This window comes from Mesoplodon mirus (genome assembly GCF_964341445.2).
Source record: "Mesoplodon mirus genome assembly, chromosome: 5".
Classification (NCBI taxonomy): Eukaryota; Metazoa; Chordata; class Mammalia; order Artiodactyla; family Ziphiidae; genus Mesoplodon; species Mesoplodon mirus.
In genome coordinates, this window is record NC_138980.1 from 63,163,343 (window position 1) to 63,184,412 (window position 21,070).

Below are 21,070 nucleotides of genomic sequence, written 5' to 3' on the forward strand. Positions count from 1 at the left end.
ATTCCTAAAAGGTTATTCTAATTCTGCAGTGACTGAATATATAATTTTAAATTATATTCTTAATTTTCAATGCTACCACATATTCTCCCAGGTTCTGAAAAACCACAGGTTGAAAATAAGGTAGGGAGAAAAGCCATTATTAATGACTTGCATTATGGAATAGCCAGGGGGAAGAAAAGAGTTACTGCAATTGGAAGCTTTCTTAAGGGTTTACTTTTATGTTTATTCAGATTCAATTAAAATCAATAGCTTGAATTTCCTCTTTAAAAGTTACTTCTAGATGTTTTTGTTTGTTTTTTTAACATGCATAGAATCAACAGACTGAACAAAGTATCCAAGAGGACTATTATAAAGAATCAGGTAAGTTTTTTATAGGAAGGACCTGTATCTTGTCAGGTCAGTATTCTCAGAGGTCCTTGTAATTATTTATTAACATTTCCATAGCATTGCCTGGGTGCCAGGTGCTGTCATCAGCACTTTATATATAGCAACCTATTCGATTCTCGTAACAACCCTATGAGGCAAGTACCACTGTTACCATCTCCATTTTCCAGGTGAGGAAACTGAGGCATGTAAGTCAAGTGATTTGCAGGTGATCAAACAGCTAGAAATTCAAACTCAAGCAGTGTGGGCTCCAACACCCCGGCTCTAAACCACCATGTTATGTTGCCTCTGGCATTAAGGAATGATTGCTAACGTGGTAAGAAGGGAGGGAAGGAGGAAATATCGATAGAATCCTTTAGCAGTAAGAAGATTAAGAAGGCAACTGGCCAGCCTCACAGCACACTTTGCATTCTAGCAGAGCTCTTCTCCTATTGAGGTTACTCTCTCAATTTTGCAGCACTTTTCTGAATCCCAAGTCCCTCCTAGGGTTGTTCCTTAAATGCTGCCCACCCACCCCCTCCCAGCTTCAATTTGCTCCTGCTTAGGTGAATCAACTAAAAGGAAACCACAGAGACTTCGCTGCTGGTAAAGTGTTTTTCTCAGTTCCCCAGAGCTAGAATCTTTGTGCAGGTGCTAAGAGCAGAGCATCTTTCAGGGAGAATTCCAATTTGTATGTAAAGTGCTTAACCCTGAGAGGGCAGACAGCAGAAGCAAGAAGAACTACAATTCTGTAGCCTGTGGAAGGAAAACCACATTCACAGAAAGATAGGCAAAATGAAAAGGCAGAGGACTTTGTACCACATGAAGGAACAAGATAAAACCTCAGAAAAACAACTAAATGAAGTGGAGATAGGCAAACTTCCAGAAAAAGAATTCAGAATAATGATAGTGAAGATGATCCAGGACCTCGGAAAAAGAATGGAGGCAAAGATCAAGAAGATGCAAGAAATGTTTAACAAAGACTTAGAAGAATTACAGAACAAACACCTAGAAGAATTAAAGAACAAACAAACAGAGATGAACAATACAATAACTGAAATGAAAAATACACGAGAAGGAATAAATAGCAGAATAACTGAGGCAGAAAAACGGAGAAGTGACCTGGAAGACAGAATGGTGGAATTCACTGCTACAGAACAGAATAAAGAGAAAAGAATGAAAAGAAATGAAGACAGCCTAAGAGACCTCTGGGAAAACATTAAGTGCAATGACATTCACATTATAGGGGTCCCAGAAGGAGAAGAGAGAGACAAAGGACTCAAGAAAATATTTGAAGAGATTATAGTCAAAAACTTCCCTAACATGGGAAAGGAAATAGCCATCCAAGTCCAGGAATTGCAGAGAGTCCCAGACAGGTTAAACCCAAGGAGAAACATGCCGAGACACATAGTAATCAAACTGACAAAAATTAAAGACAAAGAAAAATTATTAAAAGCAACAAGGGAAAAACGACAAATAACATACAAGGGAACTCACATAAGGTTAACAGCTAATTTCTCAGCAGAAACTCTACAAGCCAGAAGGGAGTGGCACAATATATTTAAAGTGATGAAAGGGAAGAAACTACAACCAAGATTACTCTACCCAGCAAGGATCTCATTCAGATTCGATGGAGAAATCAAAAGCTTTACAGACAAGCAAAAGCTAAGAGAATTCAGCACCACCAAACCAGCTCTACAACAAGTGCTAAAGGAACTTCTCTACGTGGGAAACACAAGAGAAGAAAAGGACCTACAGGGCTTCCCTGGTGGCACAGTGGTTAAGAGTCCGCCTGCCGATGCAGGGGACACGGGTTCGTGCCCCGGTCCGGGAAGATCCCACATGCCGCGGAGCGGCTGGGCCCGTGAGCCATGGCTGCTGAGCCTGTGTGTCCGGAGCCTGTGCTCCGCAACGGGAGAGGCCACAGCAGTGAGAGGCCCACATACCACAAAAAAAAAAAAAAAAAAAAAAAGGACCTACAAAAATAAACCCATAACAATTAAGAAAATGGTAAGAGGAACATACATATAAATAATTACCTTAAACGTGAACAGATTAAATGCTCCAACCAAAAGACACAAGCTCGCAGAATAGATACAAAAACAAGACCCATATATATGCTGTCTACAAGAGACTCATCTCAGACCTAGGGACACATACAGACTGAAAGTGAGGGGATGGAAAAAGATATTCCACGAAAATGAAAATCAAAACAAACCTGGAGTAGCAATACTCATATCAGATAAAATAGACTTTAAAATAAAGAATATTACAAGAGACAAGAAGGACACTACATAATGATCAAGGGATCAATCCAAGAAGAAGATATAACAATTATAAATAAATACACACCCAACACAGGGGCACCTCAATACATAAGGCAACTGCTAACAGCTATAAAAGAGGAAATCAACACTAACACAATAATAAAGGGGGACTTTAACACCTCACTTACACCTATGGACAGATCATCCAGACAGAAAATTAATAAGGAAACACAAGCTTTAAATGACACAAGAGACCAGACAGATTTAATTGATATTTATAGGACATTCCATCCAAAAACAGCAGATTACTCTTTCTTCTCAAGTGTACACGTAACATTCTCCAGGACAGATCACATCTTGGGTCACAAATCAAGCCTTGGTAAATTTAAGAAAATTGAAATCATATCAATCATCTTTTCTGACCACAACGCTATGAGATTAGAAATCAATTACAGGGGAAAAAACATAAAAAACACAAACACGTGAAGGCTAAACAATATGTTACTAAATAACCAAGAGATCACTGAAGAAATCAAAGAGGAAATAAAAAAATACCTAGAAACAAATGACAATGGAGACACAATGACCCAAAACCTATGGGATGTAGCAAAAGCAGTTCTAAGAGGGAAGTTTATAGCAATACAAGGCTACCTCAAGAAAGAAGAAAGATCTCAAATAACAATCTAACTTTACACCTAAAGGAAATAGAGAAAGGAGAACAAATAAAACCTAAAGTCAGCAGAAGGAAAGAAATCATAAAGATCAGAGCAGAAATAAATGAAATAGAAACAAAGAAAACAGTAGCAAAGATCAATAAAACTAAAAGCCGGTTCTTTGAGATGATAAACGAAATTGATAAACCATTGGTCAGACTCATCAAGAAAAAGAGGGAGAGGACTCAAATCAATAAAATTAGAAATGAAAAAGGAGTTACAACAGACACTGCAGAAATACAAAGCATCATAAGAGACTACTACAAGCAACTCTATGCCAATAAAATGGACAACCTGGAAAAATGGACAAATTCTTAGAAAGGTATAACCTTCCATGACTGAACCAGGAAGAAACAGAAAATATGAACAGACCAATCACAAGTAATGAAATTGAAACTGTGATTAAAAATCTTCCAACCAACAGAAGTCCAGGACCAGATGGCTTCACAGGCGAATTCTATCAAACATTTAGAGAAGAGTTAACACCCATCCTTCTCACTCTTCCAAAAAATTGCAGAAGAAGGAACACTCCCAAACTCATTCTACGAGGCCACCATCACCCTGATACAAAAACCAGAAAGAGATACTAAAAAAAAAGAAAATTACAGACCAATATCACTGATGAATATAGATGCAAAAATCCTCAACAAAATACTAGCAAACAGAATCCAACAACACATTAAAAGGATCATACACCACGATAAAGTGGAATTTATCCCAGGGATGCAAGGATTCGTCAATATATGCAAATCAAACAATGTGATATACCATACTAACAAATTGAAGAAGAAAAACCATATGATCATCTCAATAAATGCAGAAAAAGCTTTTGACAAAATTCAACACCCATTTATGACAAAAACTCTCCAGAAAGTGGCCAGAGAGGGAACCTACCTCAACATAATAAAGGCCATATACAACAAACCCACAGCAAACATCATTCTCAATGGTGAAAAATTGAAACCATTTCCTCTAAGATCAGGAACAAGACAAGGATATCCACTCTCACCACTGTCATTCAACATAGTTTTGGAAGTCCTAGCCACGGCAAACAGAGAAGAAAGAGAAATAAAAGGAAAACAAATTGGAAAAGAAGAAGTAAAACTGTCACTGTTTTCAGATGACATGATACTATACATAGAGAATCCTAAAGATGCCACCAGAAAACTACTAGAGCTAATCAATGAATTTGGTAAAGTTGCAGGGTACAAAATTAATGCACAGAAGTCTTTTGCATTCCTATACACTAACAAAGAAAGATCAGAAAGAGAAATTAAGGAAACACTCCCATTTACCATTGCAACAAAAAGAATAAAATACCTAGGAATAAACCTGCATAAGGAGGTAAAATACCTGCACTCAGAAAACTATAAGACACTGATGAAAGAAATCAAAGATGACATAAACAGATGGAGAGATATACCATTTTCTTGGATTGGAAGAAAAAATATTGTGAAAATGACTATACTACCCAAAGCAATCTACAGATTCAATGCAATCCCTATCAAATTACCAATGGCATTTTTTACAGAACTAGAACAAAAAATCTTAAAATTTGTATGGAGACACAAAAGACCCAAATAGCCAAAGCAGTCTTGAGGGAAAAAAACTGAGCTGGAGAAATCAGGCTCCCTGACTTCAGACTATACTACAAAGCTACAGTAATCAAGACAATATGGTACTGGCACAAAAACAGAAATATAGATCAATGGAACAGGATAGAAAGCCCACAGATAAACCCATGCACCTATGGTCAACTAATCTATGACAAAGGAGGCAAGTATATACAATGGAGAAAAGACAGTCTCTTTAATTAGTGGTGCTGGGAAAACTGGACAGCCACATGTAAAAGAATGAAATTAGAACACTCCTTATCACCATACAAAAAAATAAACTCCAAATGCATTAGAGACCTAAATGTAAGAGCAGACATTATAAAACTCTTAGAGGAATATGGAGGAAGAACACTCTTTGACATAAATCACAGCAAGATCATTTTTGATCCACCTCCTAGAGTAATGGAAATAAAAACAAGAATAAACAAATGGAACCTAATGAAACTTAAAAGCTTTGTAAAGCAAAGAAAACTACAAACAAGATGAAAAGACAACCCTCAGAATGGGAGAAAATATTTGCAAATGAATCAACAGACAAAGGATTAATTTCCAAAATATATACACAGCTCATGCAGCTCAATATTAAAAAAACAAAGAACCCAATCCAAAAATGGGCAGAAGACTTAAATAAACATTTCTCCAAAGAAGACATACAGATGGCCAAGAAGCACATGAAAAGCTACTGAACATCACTAATTATTAGAGAAATGCAAATCAAAACTACAATGAGGTATCACCTCACACCAGTTAGAATAGGCATCATCAGAAAATCTACAAACAACAAATGCTGGAGAGGGTGTGGAGAAAAGGCAACCCTCTTGCACTGTTGGTGGGAATGTAAATTGATACAGCCACTCTGGAGATCAGTATGGAGATTCCTTAAAAAACTAAAAATAGAATTACCATATGACCCAGCAATCCCACTACTGGGCATATACCCAGAGAAAACCATAATTCAAAAAGACACATGCACCCCAATGTTCATTGCAGCACTATTTACAATAGCCAGATCATTGAAGCAACCTAAATGTCCATCAACAGATGAATGGATAAAGAAGGTGTGGAACATATATACAATGGAATATTACTCAGCCATAAAAAGGAACGAAATTGTGTCATTTGTAGAGATGTGGCTGGATCTAGAGACTGTCATACCGAGTGAAGTAAGTCAGAAAGAGAAAAACAAATATATATTAATGCATATATGTGGAACCTAGCAAAATGGTACAGATGAACCCGTTTGTAGGGCAGAAATTGAGACACAGATGTAGAGAACAAACGTATGGACACCAAGAGGGGAAAGTGGCTGGGGAGGGGGTATGAATTGGGAGATTGGGATTGACATGTATACACTGATGTGTATAAAATGGATAACTAAAAAGAACCTGCTGTATAAAAAAATAAATTAAATTAAATTCAAAAAATAAAAATTAAAGTGCTTAGCCCAGCACCTGAAGAACTCAGTGGAAGTTAGGAAATGCCATCATTATTACCAGTCACACCAGAGCAATCACACTATCATTGCTCTCCAGTTCTGTTAAGAGATAATGTAATGGTATATGCAAGACACTGGCACCTATGACCAAAACAAAAGTCTGCAGTGGGCATTTAGTTTCCTTTTTTGAGAAATATTCATGGAGTGCCTACATTTTTGCCAGGTTCTGTGCCAGGTATATCATGATGAAAGTGACCGACACAGTTCTTACCTTCACAGAGCTTGCAGTCTAATGTTACAGAAACAGTTAAATAAGAAAGTATAATACAGTATTATTTGCGCCACAGTAATGGAAAATAGGATCCTACGGAGCAAAGATAAGAGGCGCCTAATCTAGATATGGTGGGCTAGAAAGGCTTCCCATAAAAGGAACCTCTAGATTGGGACCTGAAGTATGTAATCAAAGCAGGTGAAGGCACAGTTCCAGGCACAGGGAACATTATGTACAAAACTGAAGAAGCAAGTGTATAACAGCATTGAAGAGCTAAAAGAAATGGGGTAGAGCTGAGGTTAAAAATGTAACGGGTGGGAGGGCAACAGAAGAGGCTAAGGACAGAAGCAGAGGTCATTCCACCAAGAGCTGTGATTCACGTTAAGGAGTGACATGGTCAGGCTCACATTTTAGAAATCTCACCATTTTTGCAGCAGGAAGAGGAGACCCAAAGGGGACAACACCAGATATGGGTGGGAAGGACAGTTTCAGTTTCTTTGCAATAATCTAGAAAAGCAATGCCAGTGGGCTGGGTAGCATCAGTGGAGACGGGAAGAAATGGATGGATTCAAGACGGATGAAGGAAAAGAACCAATAGGACTTGGAGACTGGAGAAATGGTTAGGGAGAAAGAAGAGCCACTCAGGTTTTATTCTTCCCTGGGGAACTGGGCAACTGATGAATCCATTTACTGAGATAAGGAACACAAGGAGAGAAGAGGTTTGAGAACGTACACGATGAGTTCAGTGGAGCTTCCACACAGTTGAAAGAATCCCAGAATACAAAATTAGAATAGCCAGGAGGCAAACTTTCCCACTCAGAATGATTCTTCCTCCCAGTCAACAGGAGCCAGTGCACATCTTGGTAGGTTCACTGCACCCCTGATGGTAGCCCGGCCTAATGACAAGAACAGCAGTGGAATACTAGATAGTTGTTGGATGACTAGAAGGAAAAACTGGAGCCTCTTTTATTGCCTGCTGTGTCGTCAGAATCAACTTGAACATTGGAGAGAACAGATCCCAATTGCTATTTGTCCATATGATGATCATGAAAAAACTAACACGGCTTCCTTGATGGCGCAGTGGTTAAGAATCCGCCTGCCAATGCAGGGGACACGGGTTCGAGCCATGATCCGGGAAGATCCCACATGCCGTGGAATAACTAAGCCCATGTGCCACAACTACTGAGCCTGTGCTCTAGAGCCTGCGAGCCACAACTACTGAGCCCACGCACCACAACTACTGAAGCCTGTGCACCTAGAGCCCGTGCTCTGCAACAAGAGAAGCCACTGCAATGAGAAGCCCGCGCACTGCAAGAAAGAGTAGCCCCCAGTCGCCGCAACTAGAGAAAGCCCACAAGCGGCAACAAAGACCCCAACACAGCCAAAAATAGATAAATAAAACAAATAAATTTTTTTAATGGAAAATTTTATTTAAAAAAAAAGAAAAACTAACAATAAGGAGAGGTCCCTCCCTTGCCTCCAAAGCAGATAGCATTTCAATCTGTCAAAGCAAATTGAAAATGGACCTGCCAACGCTTGTGAAGATTTCTTGCAAGAAATTCTGAACCTGAATCTGATCAAGCCTTAGAATCTGGTGTTTAGCTTGAACAAATTTACAGAAAATACAGGGGTAAGAAAAAAAAATGTGTCAATAACATCACAGAGATCACAGAGATGGATGAGCGAAACCCGGAGTGCCAGACATTCGCCATGACAAATAACTTGGTTTCTTCAAACAAATAGATTGAAAAAGAAAAGAAAGAAAGAGGGAGTGAGAGAAAAAGGGAGCAAGGGAAAAGGAGGGAGGGAGGGAGAAATTAAAAGAGATTTAATATTTTTGCCACTTTGTCATATATGCCATATGCAATATTTTTCTAATTTTGAAAGAGAAAATAAATAGCAATAAAAGATAATGGATGGACCTCATCTGACTCTTGATTCAAACAAGAGTTTGACAACTTTAAAAAAAATATTGTGAGAAAATCAAAGAAGTTTGAACACCAACTAGATATTAGAAGATATTCAAGAATTATTAATTTTGTATGTGATAATGGTATTGTTACGTATCTTAAAATTCATTTTATTTTAGAAACATATAGTATAGTGTTTGTGGATGAATGAAATGACTGACTTCTAAAATTTGTTTCAAAAGAATCCAGTGCAGACAGAGGAGAAAGTAGGTAGGAATATATATGAACCAAGATTAGTCTTGTAATGATCACTGTAATTTTTGGAGCTGGGTTTCTCTACATTTGGATGTGTTTGAAAATTTCCATACTAACATGTTTTAGCTGAGTTGCCAAGAAACGCAGTATTTGAGGAAAGCTAGAGCAAAGACCAAAGAAAAAGAGCAATAGTCAGCTATGATGCAGAGACTGAGCATCACCTCTACATTTCTGAACTGTTTTCTGTGCATCGGACTGGCACTCTCTTCTATGCCCAGTCACTCCTCTCCATGGTTTGTGTTTGGAGGTGTTCCAAATGGAGCTCTGTGTGGCACATTCTCAGCTATTTCTATCTCTAATTCCTTTGGTAAGATCTAAACCTCCTTAGGCTATCAAAATCATTTGGTCTTCTCTTTCCAATTGTATACATACTTTTTTTTTTTTTTTTTTTTTTTTTTTTGTGGTACGCGGGCCTCTCACTGTTGTGGCCTCTCCCGTTGTGGAGCACAGGCTCCGGACGCGCAGGCTCAGCGGCCATGGCTCACGGGCCCAGCCACTCCGCGGCATGTGGGATCTTCCCAGACTGGGGCACGAACCCGTGTCCCCTCCATCGGCAGGTGGACTCTCAACCACTGCGCCACCAGGGAAGCCCTACATACGTTTTTAATATATTGAGGTACTTGGGGGCAATCACAGAGATCTCCCCCTTTCTGCCTACATACTGACACTTCTCTTGCTGCCAAATTCATTCAGGATGCCAGAGACCTAGGAAGAAACAATTCAAATCATCTCCTACAAGGAACTGGGCTCAGGTAATATACCTTGTTTGGCATGAAAGTGAAAATGGCATAATAGGATATTTTACTAACATGCTTATATCCCTGTTACGTTGAGCCCAACGGTCGGAGAACAGCATCTTAAAGAGATAAGAAAAAATGATACCCACTACCCCTTTCTTTTATCATCATCATCACCAACCAATATCTGCCCAAGCAGGGTCTAAACCAACTTCATGATGAAGCCTTATACTTAGATTATGCTATATATTTAAATTATAATTAAGAAGGCTCAAGTCTTAAGAACACTCCCTTTGGGATACAAAGTCACTGGATCCAGTTATTAAAAGGTTTCTTATGTATAAAAACCTCTGAAAAAAGTAACACCATGCCTTGAAAATATTCTAAATAAAACGACAGAACAGAATTTTTACTGACGTCTTGATTATGGCATAGCGAGAGAACTTGAAAGCAGGAATGACTAAAGGAAGAGGAACAGAGAACATCTTAGATGGAAAAGACAGAAAAACATCACAGAAAGAGGAGAGGCAGGTGTGGTAAAGATCAGACCCTCACAGTTTGGACTTCATTGTTCTGTGGCTTCATTTTGAATGTGCCAACATCATATTTCCATGGACAATAAAAACTGAAGCTATCATTGGTAACTTTTGAGGAAACAGGAAAAAAAGAGCTAGAATCATTTCAAGATAGATGCTTTTCCACCTGTTTTCCTTTAAAAACACACCCTCTTATGGAAGCTTCTAAAATCAACTGGGTCATTTATTCACAATGGCCAGAACCACCATTTCTTCCCAATACAAGGTCATGCAGCTGAATTCTAAGTGAGAAATCATTTCCTGGGCTTCCCTGGTGGCTCAGTGGTTGAGAGTCCGCCTGCCGATGCAGGGAACACGGGTTCGTGCCCCGGTCCGGGAAGATCCCACATGCCGCGGAGCGGCTGGGCCCGTGAGCCATGGCCGCTGAGCCTGCGCGTCCGGAGCCTGTGCTCCACAACGGGAGAGGCCACAACAGTGAGAGGCCCGCGTACCGCAAAAAAAAAAAAAAAAAGAAAGAAATCATTTCCTGATCTACTTTTCTCCAACACTCCATCTCAATCAACCACCCTGAAGATATATACTGTGTATATAAAGCAATTTAGAAACTTGTGTGGAAACAACCCTTTAAATTTAAGAAAACCAAGTAAAGAGAAAAAAGGTTAAAATGTACAAGCAGTAATCTGTTGAAAAGGCAATGAATTGGTGTCTCCGTAATTCACAGAACTCATACTTTATGTTTTTGGATCCTATGAATTAAACTCCCTATTTGTGGTCATGTTATCACAGTTCTATTAGAGGCAAATGCCTTTGAATCTGAATGGTTTCAGGCATTTGTCTGAAGTAACTCACTCATGAGTAGGATTAAGGAAATGTACTTAATTTTCTCCAACCAAGAGCAAGCTTCCCTAGGGCACTGGAAGAGGGCTAATAAGAGGTTCATTTATTTCCACGCACCTGTGATTTTGTTCCTAAGTGGCGTGAACGGCTATTGAGTTCAATATCAGGACTTCTCGTTTCCAAATTACTTAGATCTCATTTTATCAAGAGATAAATCAAGAAGGCATCCTCTGATGTTTATGATATTGCCTTCCATATAACACTTGGAGAGAAAACAGAGGTAATTATTTACCTAGTTGGGTGAGAAAGGTGGAAAAGTACCTTCTCGTTTTTTTTAATTAAAATACTTTGTGAGGCAATCCTAGGACACACATTTCTTTACTTCCTATATCACTCATATTTTTTCAGTTTCTGATAAGTGAATCATAATCCACAGTATCTCACATATTTGGGTGTGTAAGCAATGTAGACAAACACCTTTCTTGCTGCCCTTTTGAACACACACAAACATGGGTTGACTTTAATTGTTTGTAGTTCTGCAATAACAAAACACTCAGTCAAAACTGCCTGATGTTGACCATCAATTCTAGGTCCACATGAAGACTGAATGAGGCAAGAATCTAACCTGTTAATAATTGACAGATTTCCCAATTTCCCCTTGGAAAATCTGGAAGAAAATTAGGCAAACAGAGGAAGAAGGGGTCTTTCCCCATGACTGTCAACCACCATATGCAATGTATTAATTTCTTGCTGTTCATTTTTTACTGTGATCTGGATCCAGACAAAGTGACTCTGCATTATCCCTTGGTTATTAGAAGAGTCTAATTGCTTGGACTTAATTACTTGGACCTAAGAAGTTTGTCACTACATATCTATGTCTTTATCTACAGATATTTTTATAACATAGGAGGAAGTTGAGTTCCCCGGCAAAGAGCATCTTTTCTGTTAGTTGGTTGGTTGGTTGGTTTTTTTGAGGTTGGGGGAGGTGCTCACCAGAGACACACACTACCCCTTCGGATCTGGCTGGCAGGTGGTGGCTTTTGGGCTCCACACCCTCTGCAAAGCGAGCGGTGGCTTGGTGCTCACAGTTGGTTGATTGGCAGGGCTCGGAACATCTTTGCATACAAGCAACTCCCTGCTTTAGAGCACCTCCTGTAGTTTTGTCCCATTAACCTGAGCACAACAGCTTGATGAATTTGGTTATAGAGGCACAGTTGGCAGCTTCTAATTAAATAATTATGCCTAAGCAGCTGCACGGAAGCTGTCATGCACCTTAGAAAGACAGCAGCCAGTTTTATTGATCTTAAGACAGAGGAAGAGTTAACACTTAGCTCTGGTTGTTTGTTAGGTACAAAGGGCAAGTATATCATATGCAGTATATGTGCTGTGCAATATGAAGCTGCTGTACATTTGTGCTAGCCTGTCCATGGAGTGATGGAGAGCAAACCTTGGCAACCTCTCAGCAACCCAACAAAGAAAGAAGTGATTATATGATCAGAGAACAGAGTCTGTTGAGAGCAATCTAAAAAGGACATAGTGTTATATGGATGAGTCTCTGATGAACACAGAAATGTCACTGAGCTAGTAGGCAAATTCACTCAGATTCTGGGTATCATTTAGATGAGCAAGTGATTAGAATCAAGTGTAGTCTTTTTGAGGGGCTATGCTTGGTAGGTTTTCTTTTATTTGACTGAAGCTTCTTAAGAGGCTGTTTTCAAATATTAGAAATTGGAGAACAAGGTAAATATCACACACCTAGATTTAAACTCTATGATGCATTTTTTTCCCCAAAAGTTAGAAGATATTTATTCTACAGAATCACAGATAATGTCACACTCCTTTGTAGAAAACTAAAAAGCTAAAGCCTTATCTCTATACTAGTGGAAAATTCACCAGAAGGAAGAAAGCAGAATCTGGCAACTAAGTTCCACCATAGAGGAAGGTACAGATTACAGATAAAGGCCATAGGTAGGGATATTGGACCAAATAATGCTTGTTCCAGAACGCTACTGAACTGCTGGCTGATTTCATTTTTCTACACAGGCTGTTCTTTCTATACAATCCATTTGTCTTCACTTCCAAAAACCAAATGTGTGATAACCCAGTAGAGAGCAACTCGGCTTCCCACAGGCCTTGTCACCAAGGTTCCCAGCACCATCTCCAAAGGAATAAACACAACTGTAGGCAAAAACCAGTCCAGGAAATTCAGTCGTATCTTTATGTGTAAAGACATTTAGATATTTTAATCCTCAAAATTTATGGATTTGCCTTAAAATAAGAATAGAGAAAAACTGGAAACATATTTCTTATGGAATTCACTTCACCCAACTCCCAGACCTGTTGAAAATCAGCAGTTCATCAAGCACTAAACTTTACAGATTGATTGATTGTTCTCCTTTCGGAGATCAATGGCTTATATTTAGAATAATGCCATTTCTTAAAACAAGGCATTCTGTACAGTCATTTAAACAAATGGACTGACCTCTAACAAACTCTTACTTTAAAGGCACAATTTAAAGGTACAATTGTTTCCTTTCTTTTTTCCCTTCTGGTTTCCTTTTATGTCAGTGATTCCATCACCTCAGCTATCTGAAGATGACTGCATGTGACTGACAATTCTCAAGGATTCACTCCTTTTAGATGACTCCTAAACGAAGCTCAACTTAATTAAGTCTGCACTGCAACTCATATCTCAGTACAAATTGCTAAGGAATCAAATCACAAAACTGTAAAGCCTAGAAAAGCAAATTTCAGACTTGGGGTGGGGGGGAAGGGGGTCTTTCGTCAGTCTATGCTGCCATCTAGCCAAGATCAAGTCATTCAGTGCAACATCCATTTGTGTTTTCAACGCCCCCATGAAAGCCAGTCTTCAGCAACCAGCTTAAGAGACCCCAAAGTTAGATAAAAGAATAGAGAGCAGCACTTCAGCCACTCTGAGTCTATCAACCTCCTGTGGACCAACAGCTAAATTCTAATGTTCTTATGTTCACAATTCAATATCTGACAGAGACATACATGCCTGTTTTCATTCCACATATTACCTATACCAATATCATTTGCATCTTGTGATTTTTGAGGCCTTTAAATATTCTGTGATTCTTTAAATATTTAAATATTTTTAAATATTTAAATAAATATTTATATAAATATTATAAAATAAATATTTTATAAATATCCTGTGACTGGAAAAACAAACGTTGTCTTAGGTAAGACATGAAAGCTGACTATAACCTCTAATCTTCTAGCTGTACCTCAAGGGTTAAAAAAAAGAACCAAAATAGTATTCCTCAGACATAGACTGAACATGCAGACATATATTTCTGTTAAGAGGATCCATACACATGAAAAAACAAAAAGAACCCGTGGTACTTACGATAGAAGACGTACTCAGTGTAACTTGACCAGATCTTGTCATCTGTGTATTGGTTGACGAAAGATGCTGTTACTGAGGAGTTACAGGCCACCATGTGGAATCCACATTCTGACAACATATCAAAAGCCCTTTCCAGATGCCTGAATTTGAGATAAAATCTGGAGGTGTATCTTTCTGGGGCTCTGTCAGGGTCTCTGCTCTCATTCAAAGTTTCTCCAAAGACCTCCTTTGCCAAGGAAATCCTTCCACAAACCAAAATCCGGGGAACTCTCCGAAACTTGGCATCTGCCTGCCCCTCTCTGCCCATGGTGCAGGACCCCCTGTAACCCACAGTAATAAAACCCCACTTGCGGTCAGCAGGGAGTAGCGAGGAAGGGGGGCATATTCTCGTGTCACTTCCTTGGGAGGCATCTTCAAAGTCACTATGGCAGAATTCATCTGGGCTTTGCTTGATTTCATCAGGGGTCAGGAGTTTGACCAAGTCTGGGAGCTGGAAGTACTCAGCTTCCCTTTTCAGTCTTCCCCTTTCTGGAAAGTGATCAGGCAGGACCACCTGCCTGTCCCTGAGATAGTCCAGAATATAACGGAACAAGAATCCATCTCTGTCAATGAAAAACCTTCCCTTGGAGTCCTTGGCTAGATCGTTAGCTGTGTCTCTCTTTGGGGAAAACATTTTCCACAGGAGGGAATGAGGGATGCTTATTAATGTGGAATGACGAGTGAAATAAACTTGACCCCCAACATTCAGCTCCACAACCTCAGGGAAGGAGTTGGGAACCGCAGCCCCTTGTTCTCGAGGATAATAACGACTACAGTTTCCACTCAGAGCCATTGTCCCTTTCTTCTTCTTCTTCTATTTTGATGTGAAGGTGCAGTTCAATGGAGCCAGAGCCTGATCTTTTGCACCAACTTGTAAGGGAGGGAGAGGATGCTAACTTGTTAAAAAACGGCCTTCTCTTACCTAGTTTTTTCCCCAAGAAAGCAAAATTTCAAAGACTCCACAGGTGAAGTGATGCTGCAAAAGTAGTTTAAACCCTGGCAGGTGGTAAGCTATTACTTCACGGAATATAATCAACTCATCTGCATCCAATCTTCCCCCAAGCTCAGTAGGCAAGGCAGGCCAGGTCCCCAGTTACTGAGAGGTCTGTGTGAAGGAAAAGAGAGAAAATTATTTCCTCAAACCCAGCATGAGTCAGAAAAAAAGAGACCACTGGAGAGAGAAGAGGGAAGGAGAGAAGCAGGAAGGGAGGAAGGGAGGGAGGGAGGGAGGGAGGGAGGGAGAGATTATTTTACATAAGCAGCCCTGGAACTACTGATTTCAGCCATTCTTCAACTAAATCGTAGCTTCTCTCAAGCTATTTTGTGTCTACATATTTATCCATATTCCTCTGTCTCCAGCATTTAGTATTAAAAACATTTCTATTTGATTTCTGCATTAAAAAGGAATATGCAATTTTCAACTTCTAAAAGGGGATTTTTTTTTTCTGGCTGGACAGGAAAAGTAATAAGCCTCGGAACTTACCTTAGTAAGTGCTGGAAACAGTTCTTGCGCAGAAATACCCATTTGCAAAGCAGTCGGAATCCACAACCACACAGAGTCTGGAGCTTGTCAAATCCCAAAGAGGTAAAGGACAGAGGTATCAGTGAAAAGTGCCAGAGAGATGTGCTCTTAGAAAATAATCATATATATGTGTGTGTGTATATCTATCTATCTATCTATATATATAAAGATTTATATAAATGTATATTTGTGTATATATATGTATATATTCACTTCCAATCTCAAGTTAAAACAAGTCACAAAAAAGTTAAACCGTGACGAGAGGTTGGATTGAAGAAGCAAAGCAGAGAAAAATATTCATCCAAAGCTTCTCCAGGAAAAAAAAAAAAAAAAATCAAACCTTTGGAAAGAATCCTTAAAACAGAAGAGAGTTGCAAGGGGTACTGGGACTTAGAAGCTTTTCAGAAAGCCCAGAAGCAGAAAGAAAGACAGATGTGCCCTGCTGGGGTCCCAGGTAGCCACCCCACCTGCCGGCAAGGGCAAGAGGGCTCCCATGTTCCCAGCCAAGTGGGAGCCTTCGGCCGCCGCGGCGCCGAAATGACGGCGGGGGGCTCGGGCTCGGGCTTCTCCGGCGGCGGAGCTGGGTGGTTCCACAGTTCCCAGTGCAGTTCGGATGCTGTTGTTTCAGCAGTGCAGGCAAGAAACCATCCAGGGAAATGACTATTACATCATCTTAAAGGAATATGGCTTGGAGAAAGCGGAGGCAGCTCCGAGTCACGTCCGCCTCGCTGACAGGTCGCCAGGACTGCGCGGGGACGCCGCGCTCCGGCCGTGGGCACGCGACTCCTGGGCGCTCCGGGCTCGGGGCGGGGACGCAGCGCTGCGCAGCCACGCCCCCCTCCCCGTCCTGTCCGGAAGTCTGGAGTTTCCAAGGGCCTTTGCTTTGCCCTTTCCTCCTGTTTTCAGACCTCCACCGCCACCACCATCCCCCAGAAACAAGCCCCCAACCCAGTGGTGAGACGAACACAGCGGTTTTTCATTTAAAAAAAATCAACAAACATGTCCGTCGCACGTGCACTGAATTTCTGCGGAAGGGCAAATTGCCCCTCTAAAGCTTGTTTATATAAAAATTTTTTAAAAAAAGAAAGGAAGGAAGGAAGGAGGGAAGGAAGGAAGAAAAGCACACCCAACGACCCCAGTGTTCAAGCTACAAAGTAGTTCTTTTTCCAACCAAAGAGGATGAAACCATGTTCTCTCAGATGCCCTCACCTGTTTTTTCCCTTCTTCTCCATCCCTCTGCCACCCCACCACAGGAAATAAATAAATAAATAATAAATACATACAGGCATAGGTACAGTCTCTCTGGAATTAATGATGCTCCTTCAAAAGAATCCACGAAGCACTGGTACCCTCAGAAAACCCAGGGTTTATATCAGTAAGTCATGAGCTTAGCTTCCATGTAAATTGTGACCGGCAACCTTTTTTCTGGGGCTGTTTCCATACAGAGCGTCTCTTTGGATGTGCCCCCGCCCCCTCCCATCTCATCCCAAGAGGACTCTGGTGGAAGACACGCCTGCAAAGAGACATTTTACTCCTGTCCCAGAGGGTTCCCTTAAGTGCATCACTAGAGTTTCAGGAAGGCATTTCCAGGGCAACCTAATCCACTAACAAAGTGCTTCCAGTTGATCCTGCCAGTCAATAATGGCCCAGCCAACAGCTTACAGTAAGTCAGCCATTTCCCCTTTCAAACACCAACGTCTTAGGACTCACATTCCTAATGAGAATATAGTACTTCATCTATGAATAATATATGTGAGGCACACTCCATTCCAAACAATTGCTATTTTTAAAAAACGAAAGCCAACAATGGAGAGGAGAGTATGAATTAGATAGATTTTATGGGATACACCTGTTTATAGCCAACTCTTGTCCCAAGAATTAGCTTGAAGATAGACTCATCGGTAGCATAAAATAATTTCTAATTTAACGCTCTTTTCTTTCACTAAGAACCGGATTACTGAACATATTCAGAGTGTTAGCTAACACTCCAACACCTGATTATATTTGACTTTGTTTCTTTAACGAATGTATTAACCTGTTCTGCCCTCAATCGTTGGGATTTTAATACTGGACCCACCAAGGATGTGCCTGTTATTTGATGCACTCATATCGCCATCTAGTGTTTTCAAACTATCAGTGCACATCTGTATCTGGCAACTTACCTGAGCCAAAAGTTACATTTTTTTCCCTTTATTTTAAAGTTTTTATAGTGGTTTGAGTATTTCCAGAAATGTTCTGTTCACCAAGATGACAAAGTAAACATTTAGTTGCCATCTGGTTAAGGGAAAAAAATAAATCTGAATCTATACCTATTAAGTACTGGTTTTGGTTGTAGTTAAGAGCAAATTATTTTGTCTAACAGAGTAGGCCTGTACGCCATGACAATAGATTTGGAGATTAGATATTAAAATATTTGGGGGACAGTCTGACAGGAAGTGAAGAACGGGAGGAAGAAAAAATGATAGTCTTTTAAAGATAAAAGGAACTTGTGAAATGGAATCACCATCTTGTCTTAAAAATACGGAAACTGAGTACCAGAGAGGGAAAGCACTTCCACAGGGTCACACAGCTGTGGAGTAGCAGGGTAGGGGTTAGACCACTGCCTATTCAGAATGATCAATGTCCTGTTTTTAACCTTATGGATTCTAGAATAAGGATTGAGAGGTGGCAAGCAAAGAAAACAAGAAGAATTTCAAGATTATTACACATTTGAAAAAAAAAGAGCTTTTATCATTAAGTTGAGTTGAAAGGTTAAAATATTTTTACCATTTAAAAGTAGAGTATTCTGAATTTCAAAAATGAGGAACTCTGTTTATTTGTCTGGGTTCCATAGGGTAGGCTATTTTTGAGACAAGTAGTTTTTAATGTTTTTGGAGAATGGACTGCTTGGAGAATCTTAGGAAATCCAGGAAATGAATACACAAGCATAAAAGTTCACATTCAGTGTCGGGGCAGAGCTTCTCAGAAAGGTCTGAGTAAAGAGAGCAACCACAGAGATCACGTGGCCAGGGGCTCACGTTCCTAGCAATCCTCAAATTTTGACTATGAACCTTCTTTTTGAAATGAGATTACACACACAGAGACACATTCTGAGTATTGAAAAAAATAAAACATAGAACATTCACCACACGACCTTAACCTTGTGACCACACCACCTGAAATGCACTCTGAATTCGTATTTCTTAATATTTTTTAATGAACACTGTAACTATCCCAGGCTTTACACACTTGTATTGTTGTATATTGTTTTGTGCTAAAAAAAAAGTTCATTTATTATAATAAACTGTTAAAATAAACAACAGTTTTGCGAGCCCTCTTTAGGCATATTTACTTTTTAAATCTACCTGGAGCCTCAAGAAATTGAGAGGTTCTGGACCTCTCATCTTTTGAGAGGTCAGGGGTTTGGGTCAAGATTGGCCCTAAGCCTATTCATGTCAGGTTCTGTAGAGCACAGGTTAACATCTGATCCGTAATCTTTCTTATTCCTTTAGTCTCTGGGATACAAAGGCTTGAGAAGTGGGCTTTGAGGAAACAAAGCAATACACCATATAGAGAGATTTAAATAGTGCTGGAGTAATCGAGTATGTCCCAGGGTGTCTCAGGAAGGCTGTCAGTAATCCCAGCTGTTTGGTGCCTGAACAAGAGGCAAGAAGCCAAGTCTAAGCAGTGAGTGTGTTCCTGTCCTTCGTGTCAGCAGATAACGCTGCTAGTGTGATTATTCTTTTCTGGCAGCTTTCCGCTGAAACACTGTGGGATGCCATACTCAGCCCGAAGGCTGAACATCCAGCAACAGATTTCTCTTAAGGGAAGAGCGAGGAAGAATGTTGCATCCTGTTCCTTGTAATATTCAAGCCCACAGCACATGAAGACACACCATGGGTAATTTGTGGAATTGATAAAACATGTCAGCTTCTGTTTCCTGTTCCCCACTTTCACACACACCCAGAGCTGAATGTTGAACAGTATATTCTCAAAAGGACAATTTTAATTTTGGAATAATGGGATCACTTCCCATATCCTCACCCCCTAACACATCCTTAAGCACTGATAGCTTTTATGCTGACTGTCTTTGATATAAGGGAGGGAATTGATCTCATAAACTTACTCATACTAAGATGCAGTGCACTCATTGTGTTACATGTCCCCAAGGACTCCTGAATTAGCACCATCATCTTAATAGCTACTGTTTATGGAGGGCCAGCCACAGTCATTACCTCTCTCCCTGACTGGTGGTGTAACAGCAGACAGGAGACTCAATGTCTCTGAGCCAGGGTAAAATGGAGAAAATGAGAAGACGTGCCTCCCAGGTGTGCTGGGCTGATAAAATACTATGATCTGCATGTTGGACCCCTAGCACGTTCCCTAGCTCTAGCTGAGTGCTTAATAAATAACAGCAGTATCCATGATAGTGGTAGAAGCAGCCATATTTGTTGTTAGACTCAAGCTGAGGCACAAAGAAGTTACAGAAGATGCCCAAAGATTGAAATTCACTTCTACTTCCAAAATCATTCATCTTCCCACTGTGCAGTTTTAGGTAAAGATCATTGCTTGTTATAAATGTTTCTTAATAATGGGGGGATTTCAGGCTTTGGTGAGGGGGATGGGTGGCAGAATGGGGAACTGAGAATAATCAATACCACGATGGTTAAAAATAGAAATTCCACTATCTTCTGCCAGACAAGGTTGCATTCCTGGTACCCTTTAATCCATTCCACACAGATTTACTAAGTTCCTATGTTGTATGCAGCACAGTGCTAGGTACTTAAGATACAAGGCTGAATTCAGTACAATCTCTGAACTCAAACACTCACAAACACACTCACTCAAAATCATAGCAATGGAAGACAAAGATTAAAAGGTTCTAGATCCTTGAGTACTGCCTCTTATTTGCAGAAAAGGATGCCTGCTGCTGTATTCAGCTTTGGGTCCTACATAGTTCACATATGACTTGGACAAGCCACTTAACCTCAGGTGGCCTCTGCTTCCATATCTATAAAATGAAGCTGTCTCCCCTTATAGAGATACTGTGACTGGTGGCAAAAGAAAGATAAAATACGGCTGCCAAATCTTCAGAGACATACTGGGAAGTAACAGAGGAAGAAGGCAGCAAACAGCAATCTCTCTTGTTACAATAAA

At 40.1% G+C, this 21,070-nt stretch overlaps 1 protein-coding gene across 1 annotated transcript in view; it reads right to left on the minus strand.

The window, feature by feature from the left end:
* KCTD16 (potassium channel tetramerization domain containing 16) overlaps window positions 1-16,602 on the minus strand; it is a 288,422-nt gene extending 271,820 nt beyond the window's left edge. The window contains exons 1-2 of the mRNA XM_082620914.1: window positions 15,896-16,602; window positions 14,374-15,517 (exon numbers count right to left, since the gene is read on the minus strand). Of these exons, the coding sequence (XP_082477040.1) occupies window positions 14,374-15,205 (832 nt within the window). The 5' untranslated portion in view covers window positions 15,206-15,517; window positions 15,896-16,602. The remainder of the gene's footprint in view (window positions 1-14,373; window positions 15,518-15,895) is intronic.
* Window positions 16,603-21,070: the final 4,468 nt, after the last annotated feature.